General features: G+C 37.7%; 1 protein-coding gene across 1 annotated transcript; it reads left to right on the forward strand.

The window, feature by feature from the left end:
* Positions 1-1,229: 1,229 nt before the first annotated feature.
* On the forward strand, positions 1,230-14,137 carry MEIOB (meiosis specific with OB domains). Its single transcript, XM_010079120.1, has 13 exons — positions 1,230-1,298; positions 4,597-4,654; positions 6,008-6,139; positions 6,893-6,965; positions 8,312-8,507; positions 8,786-8,886; positions 10,606-10,658; positions 10,743-10,838; positions 11,223-11,324; positions 11,840-11,993; positions 12,372-12,555; positions 13,058-13,144; positions 14,000-14,137. The coding sequence occupies exons 1-13, from the start codon at positions 1,230-1,232 to the stop codon at positions 14,135-14,137; spliced, it is 1,443 nt and encodes a 480-aa protein (XP_010077422.1).
* The last annotated feature ends 1,857 nt before the right edge of the window (positions 14,138-15,994 follow it).

Here is a 15,994-nt window from a genome sequence, read left to right on the forward strand (position 1 = left end):
TTCGGTCCACGTGTTCCAGTGCTGTTTCCCTTAACCTGATTCAGCTGTGGTGTGAGGTATGTCATTTAACAGTATTTAACTTTCTTTGAGGCAAGAATATTAACATGCCTCAGAGGGATAGTTGAGGCGACTTTCCTACGGAATTGAAGGTGAATTCTTCCATATAACGGGATGGGAACAGGTTTGAGGGCCCCACTGTTCAGTAAGGGAGATTTGGGATATCTTTCTGTGAGAGTTTAGTATAAAACGCTCTTTTAGAGAAATCACTTTGTTCTCAGATAATTGCTTAATTTTTTTTTAAAGTGTAGACTGTCTATTCCTTTTCTAGTGCTCAACAGATCATTATCCTAATGCCCAAGGAAACGGTTAACAATTCTCACACAAGGTGCCAGGTATAAAGACTGTGAAAGCCATTCAAGACTTTTGTTGTAAAGCTTGAACAGCATCCTCTGAAAAATGTCAGCGGTTCTCTCATATTAAAGGTTATTACGATTTGGACAACTTGATGGTTCCTTTTACAAACAAATAGAATTTGACAACTATTTGCTAAATATCAGTAATGTCTCTGAGGGTACTCATGAAATAATAAGAGGCATTCAGACAGGCTAACAAAGCGTCCATGGCCCGACTTTGGCATCAATAGAGAGGAACTGGGTGCTCAGTAGCTCACAGGAATGGGCAATAATGCAATGTTGGCAGCCGGAAAATTTTTTTAAATTTATTTTAATACATTTAAGACTTTTCTACTTTTGAGGAAGGAACGAACTCACATTTTAAAGTAGTTTAATATTAAGTCCAAAACCTCAATTAAGGCAGTTTGCAGTGCAACACTTTTCTTTCCTGTCATGTAAACGGCCTTTTATATATGAACTGCCTCATTAAATTCAGTTGGACTTCCCAGACAGGAGAAGGAGGGTAAATATTTTTCAGAGGCTGGTGCTAATGGAGTAATTTAATGCTAAATAAATAAATAAATAAAAATTACAGACCTTTATTTGAGAAGCCCAGGTAGAGCAGTTACAGTAAAATTCATAACTTACATTGCCAAATACAAACAATAAAGAATTGTCTGCTTCAGATGGCTTGAAGTGCTTTTTATTGAAGACAGATGCTACTTAGGTCAAAATATTTGTGTTAAAAAATAACTTCTTCTCACTATGAATAGTTTTAAGTGATTTGTTTAGACTTTCAAAAAATCTAAATTAGTTTTCTCAAGTTACAGATAAAGAATGGCTTATTATAGTTCTGCACGGGACTTTGTTGCACTTTCAGATCTGCATCCAAATCTTGCTCGTCCTGTAAGTCTCATAGACATAGTACTTTTGTTCTCAAATGAAATTGTATATGACTGTATTATATTACTGCAAAATTATGTAATTGACGTGTATTTAGATACTAATAGCGTTAGTATAATTGTTAGATATAAAGTGCCTTACCTTCTTTGTGTAGAAACCAGCAAAATGAAAATTGATGCTGTTGTTGTCCAGAGTATGTGGCTACCAGAACTGTAGATATTGACTGGACAATTCAATGTCTGAAAGTCTCAGAGGCTTCTTTGTAACGTTTTAAATGAATGCTGAATTAGTAAAGACATGTACAGAGTCAGCATTATGTAGTCACAATACATCTGTAACCTATAATAGTCTTTCACGACAAGCTATGAACCTAAGGCCCAATCCTGCAGTCCTCACTTGTGTGCTCAGTTCCTCTGAGCTAAATAACAACAGCCCTGAATTATTCAAACCAAACTCCTGTTGAGTCAGATAGGATTGCTTCTGTTTCTTTAGAACAAAACCCAGGTTTTGTGGTTGTCATTTTATAAGGAGCTAAGAATTTTGCTTGTGGGAGTACAGGAGAGTAGGATGAACCAAAAAGTAAACTTAACAAAGAGCAAGGCTTTGTAGCTGCTAGATTCATACAGATATTTGAGGATTAATTTTTTTGTTGTCCTGATATGAGTAAGGACTATCATCACTGGAATAAGAGCTGAGCAGAGGAGTGTTCTGCAAAACTCAGAATTTTTCTCTTTTGGGTTTCAGATGGTTGAATAAAAAATAGGACGTCTGGGGGGGCACAGTTTTTCCTTCTTTACTCTCCAAGATGATGTTTAAATATGGGAGGGAGAAGACTACATTGTTCTCTCTGTTGTAGTACTTCCCACACTTCACCCTTTGTAGCCCACCAACGATAACGTGTCTTCTGAGCATTTGGTGCTGCTTGGGGTCAGAGCCTGGAGAACAAAACAGAGAGCGGCACTTCCCCACTGATGCACTGCGAGCTGGGGTGCGCTGTTACAGTCCTATCTCTCCATGCAGCTCCAAGTAAATACACAGAGCTGTATGCCCCATGGAAGTCCTGATGCTTGTAACAAAAGTGAAAACAAGGAGACTTCCTTTTTCCATAGCATTTTATTTGGGAGGGGCACAATTAAGCATTTTTTTTCTCATTTATTTAAAAAAATAAAAGAGAACTCACAGAAAATGGATGAATTAGGAGAGGGAGTTTTATATGTCCTCACAGCTGTATTCTTTCCAACTTTTTATAAACTCCTGGTCTCCAGCAAAGCTAATTTAATCTGTCACTCACAGTTCCTCCCAAATACAGGGATCCACTAACTCAAAAGCTTTTATTTTACAAATAAAACTAATCTTGAGTATTGCAATTAAAAACATATAGTAAAGAAGGTATTTTTATAAAAAAGTAATTCACCTGATCTCCTGACAGAACAACCAGTATGTGTTTAGGACTTTAAAAGGGTTGAGCACACATCACTCAAAGTTGTATTTTTTTACTTTACAGCTTATTTTTTAAAAGTGAAATAGATCAAAGTCTCAGAAACTTGCAATGTGTTAATGCTGTAGTCTCATGATTTGGTCCAGCAGCCTTAAGCAATGCTCTGCCAAAAAACAGGCAGCGTGGCCCGCTTCCTCCTTGCAGGCGTGTTCCGCTCCTCCTCTTTTGGTGAAACTAGTGCTTATGTGGTTGCACAATAAACCAATCAAGGAAATGATCTCTGGAAGTTTTTCTACCCTCTTTCTCCCCACCTCCCCCAAAATAGTTTCCAGCCAGATCACTTCCTTCTGACAGCTTGTTGTGCAGGTTTAGCACTAACAGGAGAGAGGTGAATAGATTCACAGCAGGGACAGGGGTGATCTCTTTTGGAACCTGCAGATTTACATCAGCTTAACTCATGGGAAGAGTCATCCTAAATGTCAGCTCTTCTGACTGGTGGTGAGATACAGGGTATATTGCACTCTGATTTAATTGAATTTTTTTTTTTTAAAGAAATAAAACCAAAAATAGAAAAAGAAAATCCTAATCTAAATCACTAAATGTTGTGGACAGAATGAAAATATTCTGTTAGAAAGACTGGAAGAACTTGGATATTACACTGTTGTACACTTAGGTCGTCTTAATGAGCTCATTTCCATCGCTGTAGGATAAGACAGCTGCCTTGCTCCATCTAGTGATTCAGAGTGAACGGGGAACATGAGACCTAATTTTTGAGCACATGTCAGTGCTGTAACGGTGAATCAGTCAGGTTGTGTTGCTTTGTGAATAGGCGCAAAAATTCAGCCTGTGTGGATCCTTAAATGGTTACACTGCCCCTTGCTAGCCAGCTGCTGTGGTTCCCCTGCTTGGACAAGGAAGTCGGGCAGTACTGTGAGTGGGCACACGTGAAGTGGAAGAGATGTGCGATGCCTCGGGTTTTGAAGGACCCTTGCAGTACTGCAGCCTCAGTTGCTCCTTCCAGTCCTTGTTACCATACCAGCTTTCATCACTTCTCTCTTAAATCCCAAACTAGCACTGAAATATTCTCTCACACTGAGGAAGACTCTTTTTAAAAAAAAAAACCACCATACAGCTATATATTATTAATATATATATTTTAGATTTATATATCTTTCTTTCCGTGTGTGTTTGCTCCTAGTAGTTTTGTTTGACAACCGAGACTGGGGTGCTTTTGCATAATAAAGGTTTAGCAAAGCAGAATAAGATTAATTTTGTTCTGAATCATGAAAAAAGTTTATTGCTTAAGCTCCCTTTGGAGTCGGTTGAGAGACAGGCAGCAAGAGGGAGGCGCCTGCAGGAATTGATGTTGCTTAGATGAGGACAGGATAAATGGCTCTCCCTGTGGATGTACACGTGTGTATCTTGGTGCTGACAGCAGGGGAAACCTTGGATGCTTAACTGTAAAATAAATCCTGTCCCGACTTTTCAGAGTGCATTTAAGGAGATGAGAGACCTGTGCAGAGAGCGTGAAACAACAATATTGCTGCCTACCTGAGGAGAGATTGCTGTAGAACAGCCAAAATGGCAAATGTTTTGGGTGATCTTTTGTCCTCCCATTGTCTTTACAAACAGAAACAGATTTATTTCTTTTAATATTTTTATTAGTTACTCTTTTTCTTAAAGTAAAATGGTATGCTTATGTTCTAGTCCTTAGTTCAGATGGCACTGTGGAATAAATAGATTAAAATGATTACCAGTCAGAAATATGTTTATTATCATCAGTGGAGTACAAGTCCATGAAATCTAATTCATCATATACATCTGTGTTTAATACTTGTATTCTATAATCTTTTTATTTTTTAGAATGTAATCGGTGTGGTGATTGGGAAAACAGATGTCAGAGGCTTTCCAGACAGAAAAAGTACAGTCCCTCTTAACTGTTTTTACTTCATTTTCGTATGCGGAATAATTTGGCAAATGTGACTGAAATAAATATTTAAATGATAAACAGACTTCTTAGAGTAAAATGTATAGAATAAAAGTGTACAAGAAAATTGTGTGTGTTTGAGAACCAAGATGAAAGAGCAGCATCAGTTTGGCTAAACCTTATAATTAGAATTTGTTTGGAAAAACTCCATCATGGAAATGTTTCAGGGTCTGAAGAAGGTGGTACCAATATGAACCCACTATTACACAAATACTGCTGGAATTGATCTGGTCCCTTCGTATTTATTCTCTCTTAAACCAGCAATGTTAAGGAGATGTCTTGAGGAGTGAAGCAAGTAATTTCTGGTCTGAATAGCACCAGCTTCATTTTATATTGTACTCCTAAAGAAAAAAATGTGAATAATATGTTGTTAATACAGCATTAGCTGGAAACTGAAACACCATATCTACAGCTCAGGGATGATACAGCCACTGTTAGGAAGCATCTCCACCTCTGTGTGAGTGCTCAGCTATTCTGTTGGCGTTGTCATCGTGCTGAGCTGCTCTGGTGGTGGATTTTTAGAAAGCCATCATCGTCACCACAAACTATTCTACATAGTCCGAAAATGGGGTGTTCATATTTATGCCTCCATGGAACTGCAGTCAGATAATGCTTACTCTGTGTGGATCGCTATATGGTTTTCCTTGATAATTTAAAAACAAGATATTGCATAATGCTGTATGATCCATGCAGAGCTTTGCTAATCAGCTGAAAGAGAAAAGGAAGTGCAGTGTTTCTGAGACTGATATCCTCTTGAGCATGAACTTTTCGTAGAACTCAAAAGACTTTGTTTTATTCAGTAAAACCCCTTGGTACTATTCGGGCAGTGCCACTGCCTGTGATCTGCAGCCTTGTATGTCACCGCGGTGGTCTTGTATGTGGGCACAGGCAACTAGACAGCCTACCTGTTACAAAATTTGGGCTAGCATGTGTTTGTAGCCTTGCTTCACGTGTTAGCACTGTTCATGTGTGTCCATGCTTTGACTGTAGCATCTCACAGTTGTTTTCCTTCTCTTGCATTAGTTCTGTAAGTTTATATGATGCTGCCTAAAGTTAAGGGATGTTTGGGTAGGACGGTACAGGTCCCACTGTGGCAGACGTCCCCGTTCGTGAACACAACGTGTTTACCGAGCAGTCTGCTGACCTCTCGTGGTACTCTCCAGATTGCGGGGAGTAAATTCATGACAAAATGCAGCAAAGCCTCGAAATAGCAGTTTTCATCCATGTATTCTAGATCTGAAATCAAGCCATGCTAATGGATTGTAATAGTTCTGTTTATTTTTGCAGACATTGGGTCTGAAAGATACACCTTCGGTTTTACTATTCGTGATTCACCGACTTATTTTATAAATGTAAATGCTTGGGGCAAAGAAGAATACATTCGATCACTTTCAGAAAGCTTTAGAGTTGGTGACTGTGGTAAGCTGGAGTTTATTCTTAACATGTTTCTGTTTGAATGTGGTTTTTTTCCCCCCAGTAAATCAGTGTTATGTATTTGTGGTTTTGCTATATTTTTCTCTGAGGACTCAGAAAACAGTCTAATTGGAAACAAATTGTTCAGTTATGCTAAGTATAAAGAGGAAAGGAATAAGCTTTCAAGGATTTAAATTCAAAACCAGTAAATATGTCAACAAAAAGACCTGATACAAATCAACTGAATGCAGCCACCCAGAAATTACCTATAGTTAAATCAATCTAAAATCTTACATTATCTTCAGTTCTTATACATTACGAAAAAATAAACTCTGTAAAGCAGTTTGGTGTTTGTCTTAATTTAGTTATAGATATGACTATGATTGTTCCTAAAAAACACCAAAAAAATCTTGTATTTATGTTCTGTGCTTTTATTTTGTTAAGTTAATAGAAAGACTTTGCTGCCCATGGTTGCTAGATCAGATTGTTTGGATAAAGCTTGTGACTATGAAGTGTATACACACAAGAACTCCGTGTTGTTTTGTTTCCATTAAACGTCTTGAGAACTCCTGCGGGACTTTGACTATAATGTGAGCTGTCTGGGCAGATATGGTTTTCAGCATGAAAACATTTAGCAGTAGTTACTGCATGTATCTTCTTTCCATGTCAACCCTGAAAACAACCATTTTTAAAAGCCACTTCTCTTAATATGTATCTCTATTCGATTTTCTGACATTGCTTATCAATGTTTTATTTTAGTTACAATTGAAAATCCTTTAATTCAGTCAAAGGAACCAGAAAGGGAAGAAAAATTCAACCCTGTAACTCCCAGGTAAATTTAAAGCAGAGACTGGTAGTTCTTTCCAGAAAGATCAAAGTTAATACTTGCTTTAGTTTACAGCTGATTGCAGCAGCACACAGTTGGTAGAAGTATTTGGGGTTAGTCTTCTTATGTAGCTGTACCTTCCTCCCTGCATGGTCAAGTAATCTCAAAAGAGAATATATTTCTCATTATATAGTCTTTGCAGTTTTGTCATAAAGTAAAATGCTCTTTGCAACAAAATAAATTTAATTCTTTGAGTACAGTCTACTTATTTGCAATTGATTTGATTTTGCTGAAGTGTTTTATCAGATATAACTGCTTTATAGACAGTATATCCTTAACAAAATCCATTCATATGACCTGTTTATCTAGAAGGTATTTTAATACACTGTGATGCTCTTTGTTACTTACTTGGTAAGGCATCGTCATTCGTTTTGTGTCACGCAATGTATGTATGTCGTCTTTCAGTGTATTCTCTAAAATGTGAACAATTTGAACTGGTATATGCAACTAGCTAACACTGCAAGTTGTAATTTAGATATAACTTATCTTAGACACCTAAGATGTTAGATGTTAGATAGACTAATACACCTGTTCTTTAATTAGTTTATTTCCTAATTGGTCATATTCTAATATTTTAATCATATGACAGTTATAAGAATATTGCATATATGCACATTAAATTGGCAAGTTGGAAGTTTTATGTTCTTGCTTATTGATCATCTCTAAGCTTTAGGAAATGTATAGCTGTAGTAGTTACACTCACTTTCTGGCCAAGCAGAAAGAAGTAAAATAAATGTCAGGCAGGAACTTCACTAAGCAGAATAGCTCCTCTCTAAATCTATAGATTTCATCAGCATTTGTAAAATATATTTATCCAGAAGATATTGACTATATCTTATTTCCACTGGCTAACAGTGCATTACAAATATTACTGAGGTCACTGGGCTATTGCTTTGGAAAGCACCTTACCAAATCCAGTCTGACTGTAGTAGTGTCTTATGTCACAATGCCAAAACCTCTCAGTTACCTGGATTAAAGGCACTTCAGAATTTAATTTATTTTTAGTGATTGATAAGGGCTGAAAGACTTACAAATATGTATTGTACATTGCTAGCTGGCTTTTCAATTCTGAATTCATATAAAGTGCACAATAATAAATCTTCTGTAAGATTCTTCTATTTAAAAAAAAAGAACAAATTAATTACAACTTTTCTGTATGTTTAGGGAAAACAATAAGGGAATAAATCAGCAGTTATTTTCTCATTGGAAAAGGATTAACATTTTACACTGTTAATATGAAATGAGTGAGTGAAATGCTGATCAATGTGATCTGTTTTGTGCACACTGTCTAGTTGCTACAAATTATTGCTCAGTGAAAATCATTCAGTGGTCAAAACATCTTCATGTTACGAAATGGACACCAAACTACTTTCTCTGTTGCATCTGCCTGTCAAGGACCCTCAGGATTATTACTCACTGGGTGATATCACTGCAAATGGACAAAGCCTTGATGGAAGAATCCTTAATGTGCTTGCAGCTGTAAAGTCAGTAAGTTACGGAGCCACAGCAGAGAGGTGTTTTTCTGCCGTAGCATGGGTAACCTAATTGACTTTAGTGCGAATATGGATTGTGGGACTCAAAACGCATCCCTTTGTCTTGAAGTAAAAGTCCTGCTGTTAAACTTTCAGTGGTGTATAGGTTTTCTTTTAATAGTGTACATGGGGGGGGTTTCCATTTTTTTTAACTTTTCTGCTTTCTAGGTTATCACTTCGATTCGTCTAAACATTTAGTACAGGAAAAGTGACTGCTTCTCTTTCTTCTTAAAGGTTGGGGAGCCGAAGTATTTTATGACTTCAGACAAAAGAAAAGGTCAGAGGTGTGAAGTAAAGCTGTACGACGAAACAGAGAAGTCTTTCCCAATAGTATGGTAAAATGGTTTTAATTCACTAAAATACAGAAATTAATGCAAGGGCAGGTAAAGAAATTAACCATAGTACGTACCGTTATAACACCATCTTTTAATTGAAATGTATTGTTATTTGTGTGGCAACTGTGAAGAGGCAGCACAGTTGAACAGAGCCTTAAAAAAGAGATTCATTAGAGTGACCTTATGTGTATTGTCTAGTTTTATGACTTGCTGACAGACTGCCATCTCATGAATGGCAAAATGAAGCTTAGTTCCAAACAGCTACATTTTTTAATGTGGAAATTTGAACTAATTCAGGAAATGGCATTTAAAAACAGCTGCAAAGACAGTACATTTCTGCCACAACTGGGAGGGGGGGGAAAGAGGAGCATGCTTCATTTTTAAATCCAAGCAGAATTAACAAGTGGAAAGGAAATAGGTTGAAATACTTGGTTTAAAATGGCACAGAAATGTTTTGGTACTACTTTTGCCATATTTTCAAACTGTATCCCATTTACAAGCATGGCTTGGTCCGAACGATTTATGCATGTAGTGATTTGTTTACACAGGAACATTTGCATTTTGCCCATAGTTTGTTCAATTAACTCGTGGCTTATCTATGTGCAAGGGTATGTGGGTATTCCTTTGCACTGGGCTTGCTGTCTGTTGAAATGACCTTTGTTTCCTAGATAGAAGCAGCAAGACAGCCTAGTACTCTGTGTCTGCAATAGAAGCTGTGCTATCATTCAGTGCAATGTTTAACACAGTTAATGTGCTACATTAACTACATATACATAACATATTAGTGTTAATAAGCACCTGTGATGTGAAGTTTTCTAGCCCCGAGCTGCCACCAACGTTAATCTGCAGCAGCAGCTCTGATACTCCATTTTCAGTGCTGGTATGCAGTGATACAGAGCTCTGTACTTCAGGAGTCCTCTGAAATAGAGATGAGGTGGTGTTTGTGTGGTTACTCTAAACAGTGCCTTTTGTGCTTTCATGGAGCCATAGGCAGAGGCAAAAACATTCAGGAAATCCTTGACCAAGTGTGGTAGTGAAGATATTTGAGAGGCCATCAGTGAAGAGGCAGCTGAGCAATGCTAGAGGAAAAGTAAAAATCTTAAATCTTTTTCCAAGGATTAACAAAAAAACCCACCAGAACAAAACTGTGCTTTGGCAGTATTCTTCTCATCCGAACTTAGGAGGAACGGAGTGAGATATTATCAAGGGAACTAACCATCAAATTATCATTTTTGAGGGATACCACTGACCTCACTCCAGTCTCATCATCCACAGTTACAAGCATTCCAGTGTTGGAAAGCTGGCTGAACATCTGGCCTAGTGATGTGAGGAACCAACTTGTTCCCACAGAAAAGGCGCAGCTGGAAAACAGTTGTTTAACTGCAACTTGCTTTAGTTAGAAATCACTTTGTCAAAGCTCTGAAATACACACAGTATTTTTCCAGGTATTTTCTGCATTGAATGATTTTGAACAATCTAATAGCTCTTTATTTTTTCCTGTTCGGCATGGGATAAAGTAGGGAGTGGATTAGACCGTACATACAGCATCATGGCTGGCTGCAAACTAGATGCCTGTGGATATACACGGCATTGTGTTTGCATGGGCTTGTAACAAAGATGTTGTATCTATTTGATATTAGACTAACTAGCAGTTTAGTACTAAACTGTTTGAGTGCTGTTTCAAAAATGTTTTGATACATTATTTTTTTTTAAATTTAGTTGGGATAATGAAACTATCCAGCTTGCACAAAGTTGGATCCCACGAGAAACAGGTATAACAACTTGTGTTTTATATTTTTAACATAGTTTTTAACATGATACTTACTCTACAGTAACAGCTTTTTTTGTGTGTACAGTAATATTTGCAGCAGATGTGAGAATAAATTTTGACAAATTTAGGAACTGTATGACTGCAACTGTGATATCAAAAACCATCATTACAACTAACCCAGGTAAGAGCTGTTGAAGTATTCCTTCGGTATTAGTAATCATTACAGACTAGGATGCATGAATAAATCTATTGGAGGTCTGATTTCTTCTGCCTGCTTGCCTCAGAAAGCTCCCTGCTTCTTGTCTGTTATGCAGTGACCAATGCTTTTGGCTTCTACCTTTTTCTATTTTTAAATTTTATTTAATTTTCTTTTAATTTTATCTGAGCAGCCTTCATATATTCCATGTAGGACTAACTGTTAAAGTAAAAAAGGAGAAAAGCATCTCTTAGTTAATTCCAAGAGACAACATGTTGGTGCTACCAGAATAAAAAGTTGTAAAATATAATTACGCTGTTATTTCTACATGCTACATATTTTAATAACTTTTAAAAATATATTTTCAAGAAACAGCTGAAGCCCAGATTCTCTTCAGCTTTGTAAAAGAGAGTGCACAATCAGGAGCTTTGTATGATAAAATGGAGGAGCAGTCAAGAGAGTCCATTAACTGTAAGCATGGATCCAAACACTTTGATTTTATTCAACTATACAGTGTAGTATCAAAGTGCAGTTGACATTTCAAGTTCTTGCTCAGTATGTCCATAGAAACAAAACTAAGGTGTAGCCTGGCTCAATACTTAAAGTTTGGACTGTTGTTACTGGGGCTAACCCTTATAATACAGTTACGTATCTTCAGGGCTGGTGACTACGCCAACTTGCAGCCTGTCGGGCATGTTCTTTCTGTCTTGAATAAGGACAAAAAAGGGAGAGGGAAAGTTTTTGTCAAAAACCCATTTTGGGAGATAGAAAGATTAAATATTGGATATTTTTGTCATTTGACTCCCCTTTTGTTTTATTTTTTGTCCCCAAATGATAAGCCTGCTTCAAAAGGAAGGTATGTGTGGCTTTTCTGCTGCTCTAGATCAAATTCTCTCCTTTTTATTACCTTAAGATCCTTTCCTGGTTGTTGCTCTTCTGTGTTGCTTCTTTCTCAGGCACACTTAACATGTCTTTTAAACTTTTAGGGGAGACTATAGTTGATGTTTATACTGTGGAACAGCTGAAAGAAGAAGCTTTACAGAGTGATGGGAAACCTGAGCCAGTCTATGGCATTATTTATGGCTATATTTCTACACTGGACATTGATGATAATGCATCTAAATTTATTCGCAACAGATGGTAAGCAACTGCCTGTTTTAAATCTGTATTAAAAAGTGCTTATCCATCTTCCTCTGATCCAAATTACATGGAACAATATTTCAGTCCTGTTCCGGACACGAAATACAACTCCTCTGGAGGAGGCCATCTGAATTTCTGTTGGGTAGACGTCCAGAAGCAGTGAGGAAGAGGAGCTGGCTTTATGAAGGACTTGCTCTTTCTGGCCCTAGAGGAGTGAAGAAGAGAGAGGCCATTTTGGCTCAGTCAAATTTAAGAGTTTAGAAGATTTTTTTTTTTTTTTTTTAAAGAGGAAAAGTCTCTTGGGAAATTTCAGTCTAGAAAACATTTTCAAACAAGGAGGAATTGCATATATGCATTAATTATCTTCTTATGTTTCAGTTCAATATGCCGTTTTCTGGTGAATGAAATGTCAAACACATGCACTTTCTGCAACGACGTCTCTTCAGATTTAAAGTCAACTTACCCAAGCTTTGAAATACTTGTGTCTCTGACAGATCACACAGGCACTCTTTATTCTTGTTACCTGTCTGACTGCGTAGCTGAGGAAACATTAGGCTGCACAGTGAGTGGAAATGAAATAGGTTGCTCTTATTTGATCTGAGTTATGAAGCCTTATGAAAATTACAAATGTATGTAAATGTTCTTTGTACGTTTGCGTGCATACACTGGTTAAAAAAATTGTGTGTACATATGGATACATATGCACACACACGGCCTTTAACAAGTCAAAAGTTAGAAGTCAGTAGCTGCTAATAAGAAGAAACGTGTTAAATGTAAGCGTGAATACCCTCTTCAGAATACCTTCTTATTTTAATTAATTCACACTTTTCTGAGAACATTGTCGGAATTCCCTAACTTTGATTCTCAAACACCCTGCAATTTATTCTGATTAATCTGACTGTCTTGGTACATATACCACACCAAGCATTATGTTAAAAGAGAAAAAATATAGCTTAGAAATATATGAAAATGTGTAAGATGCTCTTTTCATCATCATTTTGTTGTGGAGATGACGTTATAACTATTTGCTAAGGAAGTGTTCTGTGATGTCCTGTTATTAACAGGTCCGTGAGTTCCTCGCTCTAACAGAAGACAAGAAGACTGCATTGAAATGGCAACTTCTTTTGGAACGAAGCAAGATTTATTTTAAAGTTAGTATTTAATTTAAAACAGTGGCTGTTTCCCATTCAGTAGTATATTTAGTACTGAAAAACTCCATGTCAATTCTGCTGAACTTTTAAAAACAAGGATTAGTTGTTGTGCATATTCTGAATGTGCCAAGGAAACAGTCTTTGTCATAACTGCAACATTAGGGGATGTCCCTGAGGATCACATATATACAGGCCTCTTCCAGGCAAACTGCTCATAGCCAATACTGATTTAAGGAGCTGATATTTCAAAAACATGTATACATTATTTACTCAGTCACTGACTTCTGTGGCTGCTGGTTTATAGTGAATAAAGTTCACAGTACCTGTCTGCGAGAATAAGGCCCAGATAGCTATGGGGTTACCTACGTATATTTCTCAGTTACCTGTATTTTTGGAAATAATGTGATTAGTTATGTCTAAAACCTGCAATCCTCCCTCAAGCAACAACGATATTAGATTCACACACCTGGAGCAATTGTTAAAAGATCTGCTGTTACAATATTCTTTACTTTTTAAAATTGCATGCTGTATCCTGGACTGGATTCCTTTTCCATAGAACTGCCTGTTATAGGACAAATCTAAACGGACTCCCTTTTTTAAACTCGCCCTGCTTAGCAAAACTGTTCTTACTCTCCTATCTCCCCCACCCTCTGCCTCTATTTACAGGAAAAAAATTGAAGTGTTTTATTTCAGCAGTGACAGGTATATAGTATAAAATGTGTGTACTCATGTATGAAATAATGTAAATATGTATAACCAAACCTGTCAATTAAACATGCTGTGTGATATTAAAAAATAATACATTTCAAAGTGCTATACAGCTGTAAAACCAAAGATCCTTCATGATTTTTACAGGTTACTCTGTCACCCAGTTGGAGAACCGGACTGAAAGTGAACGTGCTTTCATGCAACCTGGCAGACCCTGTAGAGGCAAGTGAGAGCTTGTTGGGAAAAGAGATCGGAAACAAGAGATTACCCCCTATGGCTTGGTAACAGCTAGGAGAAGGGCTATTTCTTCACTGTATTATTGGAGGTAGAATGCTGCTGTCATTATATTTTGCTAAGTGTGTTGTGATGGTAAAGAGGGAATATTCATTACTAATCCCTGTAAGTGGCTTTCTGTGTTGATCTTTTTCAGGTGGTTGTATGTAAAAAAAGTGTATTAGGGCTTCAGTTTAAAGTTAGTTCTGCCCCCCTTACAAGGGGGATGGAAGCTTGCTTCGCTTGGTTTAGACTATATTTTTTAAAAATCAGAAATAACAAACAGTACAGGACAGATCTGTTGAGCTTCTGTGTTTTGAACTGCCTTTCTACTCTCATGCTACGTCTGTGTTAGTTCAAAAAATAAAGACCCACTTTGAAATACTGCCTGGGTTTGTGGTGTATGTGGGTGAGTCCAAACACAAAACTTCTGACAACTGCAGAGGCTTGGAAATAGCCGTGATGTTTGCAAGGCTGCTTTTCTTTACGGCAGACTAAGTCTTATTAGAACAGAGTAATGTAGGTATGTACATTTTGCACTTCTCCATATATTTTTTCATATTTTTAAATCTATTCCTGTCCTTAGCTTCCCCTGCAGCTGGTGTATTTGCTACATTCACTAGTCCTCATCTGAGCGTATTGGGAGTTGGCCTGTTTCAAATAGTGTGAAAATACCGCAGCCCTTCTCTTGCAAAGTATTTGTTAGGCTAGAACACCTTGAGGAACTCTGATCACTCCTGGTTCACCAGCTACCCGTCTGTGGCAGGGAGAAGACAACTGCAGAAGCAGTGAATTTTGACAAGCAATGCTCCGAGATTGCATCCCCTACTCATGTGAGTGGCAGCAAGGGACTAAATGCACAAAAAAATGTTGCTAGTGTTGGGTCACTGCATCGCTCCTGTTGCTGCAATAAACAACTTCAGCGTTTCAGCTGTTATGGCTGGAAAACACTGAAGTGAATGTTTCTGTTAATTTTAATCACAACTCAGCTCAGCAATCAATACACAGTGCTCACGATAGAACTACAAATGATGCACTGTTGCTGTCACCATAGTTGGTAACGTTTGACAAATGGAAACAGTACAGCAAGTGAATTTAATCCTTCCTCTCTCAGAATTATTCACCCTAACCCCCCTGCTCAGCCGAGCTCTGTTGGCCTGACTTCTTTGCTTGGCCCAGCTCATCGAGCTGCAACAAATTCGGAGTGCAGCTTCCCCGCTGACGGAGGCAGGCTGTGACACCAAGGAGCGTTTGGCTCCTATGAGCCAGGGGCTGGTTCTGCTCAGATGTAGTGGCTGAATGTTTGATTCAGTTGGCCTCAGTTTCTTGGGCTTCCCTTAGATGAAATCTGAATTATGTCCACAGCATTTAGGCCTCATCAGACAAAGAACTTTTCCACGTGCTTTAAGCCATCGGTTTAAGTCAAACTAGTTAAACCAAACTGCAACGTGAGCACGTTTGCAGGCTCAGTGCTCAGCACAGGTGGCATATGGGTACGCAGTGGTGTGCTACAGATCCATGCAGCTGGAGAAGCAAGTTGATAGAAAAAATTCTATTTTTCTTCTGCAACATGTTCTGCTTTCTTTTTACCATGTCATTCGCAGGATCCAGCACCATGTGGCTCTTTCATGGAGGTGCTTGTCTTTGGGCTAATTTTCTCTGCAAAACTCTCCAAATGCACTTTTAAAACAAAGCGGTTATTAAGATCTGGCTCCAATAAATGGAAGCATTTAACTCTGGTGCTTGCACATATGTAAAAACCCAATCCATCTGTTTTTGTTAGAAATTACTCAGTTCTGTACAACCTTTGAAAATGGTAAGTTCTGATGTTTGGGGGGAGGGTTTGTTTAATTATTTTTGACAACTTTG

Source organism: Pterocles gutturalis, unplaced genomic scaffold (assembly GCF_000699245.1).
Source record: "Pterocles gutturalis isolate BGI_N339 unplaced genomic scaffold, ASM69924v1 scaffold36063, whole genome shotgun sequence".
Lineage (NCBI taxonomy): Eukaryota > Metazoa > Chordata > Aves > Pterocliformes > Pteroclidae > Pterocles > Pterocles gutturalis.

What these genes read in the sequence shown, in the direction of transcription:
- MEIOB (XM_010079120.1), top strand. Translation starts at nt 1,230, where the DNA reads ATGGCTTATTATAGTTCTGCACGGGACTTTGTTGCACTTTCAGATCTG. An exon ending in TTCAACCCTGTAACTCCCAG is followed by an intron (nt 6,966 to 8,311) that starts GTAAATTTAAAG and finishes CACACTGTCTAG; the next exon opens with TTGCTACAAATTATTGCTCA. An exon ending in AGGAAACATTAGGCTGCACA is followed by an intron (nt 12,556 to 13,057) that starts GTGAGTGGAAAT and finishes TGTTATTAACAG; the next exon opens with GTCCGTGAGTTCCTCGCTCT.